Source organism: Dipodomys ordii, unplaced genomic scaffold (assembly GCF_000151885.1).
Source record: "Dipodomys ordii isolate 6190 unplaced genomic scaffold, Dord_2.0 Scaffold113, whole genome shotgun sequence".
Classification (NCBI taxonomy): Eukaryota; Metazoa; Chordata; class Mammalia; order Rodentia; family Heteromyidae; genus Dipodomys; species Dipodomys ordii.
Genome location: NW_012267329.1, coordinates 4,791,981 through 4,793,835, shown reverse-complemented (window position 1 = coordinate 4,793,835; position 1,855 = coordinate 4,791,981). Strand labels below are relative to the sequence as shown.

Sequence of the window (1,855 nt, the reverse complement as noted above, 5' to 3'; positions counted from 1 at the left end):
TAACTACATGTAAAAAAAACTTCCACTTCTGTAGCTAACAGGTAAATACCAATCAAAACTAAATTAAGATTTCATTTCAATGAAGTCAAAATAACTATCCTTGAGGAAAAAGTATTATCAAGGATATGGGGAAAAGGAATGCTTACACACTGTTGGTAGACATGTAAGTTAGTCTAGTCACTATAGAAATCAATATGGAAAGTCTTGAAAAAGTTAAAAATAGAATTACATAGACATTTCTATAATGAAGATTAGAAAATACCAAACCTGACTAAGTAAACACTTTCCTCCCAAGCTCTCTCTTCAGAGCCCCCTTGATCTCATTATTCCTGAGACTGTAGATCAGGGGGTTCAACATGGGGATCACCACCATGTAGAACACAGATACCACCTTGTTCTGGTCAGTGGAGTAGCTGGATTTGGGCATCACATAAACAAACATAGCTGTCCCATAGAACAGAGCAACTGCAGTGAGGTGGGAGGTGCAGGTGGAGAAGGCTTTCTGGCGGCCCTCGGTGGAGCGCATCTTCAGGATGGTGATGAGGATGTAGATGTAGGAGACGGCTATGATAATCACTGTGATCACAAGGATGGAGGAAGCAGCAAATGTGGCAAGAAGTATGCAGGCATTAACTTCAGAACAGGCAACTTCGCGTAGAGGAGCAAAATCACAGAAGAAATGATTAACTATGTTTGACCCACAAAACACTAGAGAAACGAAAGAAATAGCAAAGGATGAAGAATTTAAACAACCACCTATGAAAGCTACTATAAGTAACTGGAAACAAACTTGTGTGGACATTTTGGTTGAATACACCAGTGGGTTGCAGATGGCCACAAAGCGATCATAAGCCATGGCAGCCAGAAGACAGCACTCAACTGGCCCAAAGAGGAAAGCTGTACACATCTGGATGCCACATCCATGGTAGGAGATCATGTTTTTGTCCACCAGAAAGTTAACTAACATGTTGGGTGTGACAGAAGATGAAAGGCCCATGTCCGCAAAAGCTAAATTGCTGAGGAAAAAGTACATGGGGTGGTGGAGCTGAGTGGAGACTCTGATGAGAAGGATTGTGCAGAGATTTCCAGCTATGGTCACCAGGTAGATGCACAGGATGATGATGAAGAGGATGACTCGAAGGACTGGATCACGTGTTAAGCCCAATAGAATGAACTCTGTCACTGTGGTGTGGTTCCCATCCACCAGGGAATCCATCAGATAATAGGGCTCCTGCCAGGATAAGTCTAGTATGAATACATTACATGAAAAATTTCATGATTTCGTTTTTCTTAGTGTCATTTTCTTGAATGTCATCATAAGCATATTTAAGTAGCAGTACAGTACACATTTGCATGGAAAGATGTTTTCATCCATAATTTTAAAATTGATTTTAGCAAAACAACCCTCAAAATTCTATCTATATTCCAAAATTCTATCTATGTTCTTTCTTTCCCTTCCTATTTATGTTTTCTTTAATCTACATAATGTAAGGTTTTAAAATAAAATAAAGTCCAAAACAAATGAACAAAACCACAAAGAAGACTGAGTACACTGATAGGAAAAAAAAATATAAATACGTTATTGTATGGAAATCCAGATTGCAGTTAAGATACATTTACATAGTTGGTAAATATGCATACACATAAATATATATGCTTGATAAATTCTTAATATGCAGTTAAGAATTATATACCTATTGAACTATGTGTTACACATATATTACATTATATGTCACAAAAATGATATTTTTGCATAGGTATTTCAGTCCTGGGCAATGTCCCTGAGACTTCTAGTGTTCTATCAATTCAGCCACAGCACTACTTCCAGGGTTTTGGTGCTTAAGTGGAAATAATA

At 37.9% G+C, this 1,855-nt stretch overlaps 1 protein-coding gene across 1 annotated transcript; it reads right to left on the bottom strand.

Moving 5' to 3' along the window:
* Positions 1-271: 271 nt before the first annotated feature.
* LOC105995088 (olfactory receptor 502-like) lies at positions 272-1,216 on the bottom strand. Its single transcript, XM_013028755.1, has one exon. The coding sequence runs from the start codon at positions 1,214-1,216 to the stop codon at positions 272-274; it is 945 nt and encodes a 314-aa protein (XP_012884209.1).
* Between the last annotated feature and the right edge of the window lie 639 nt (positions 1,217-1,855).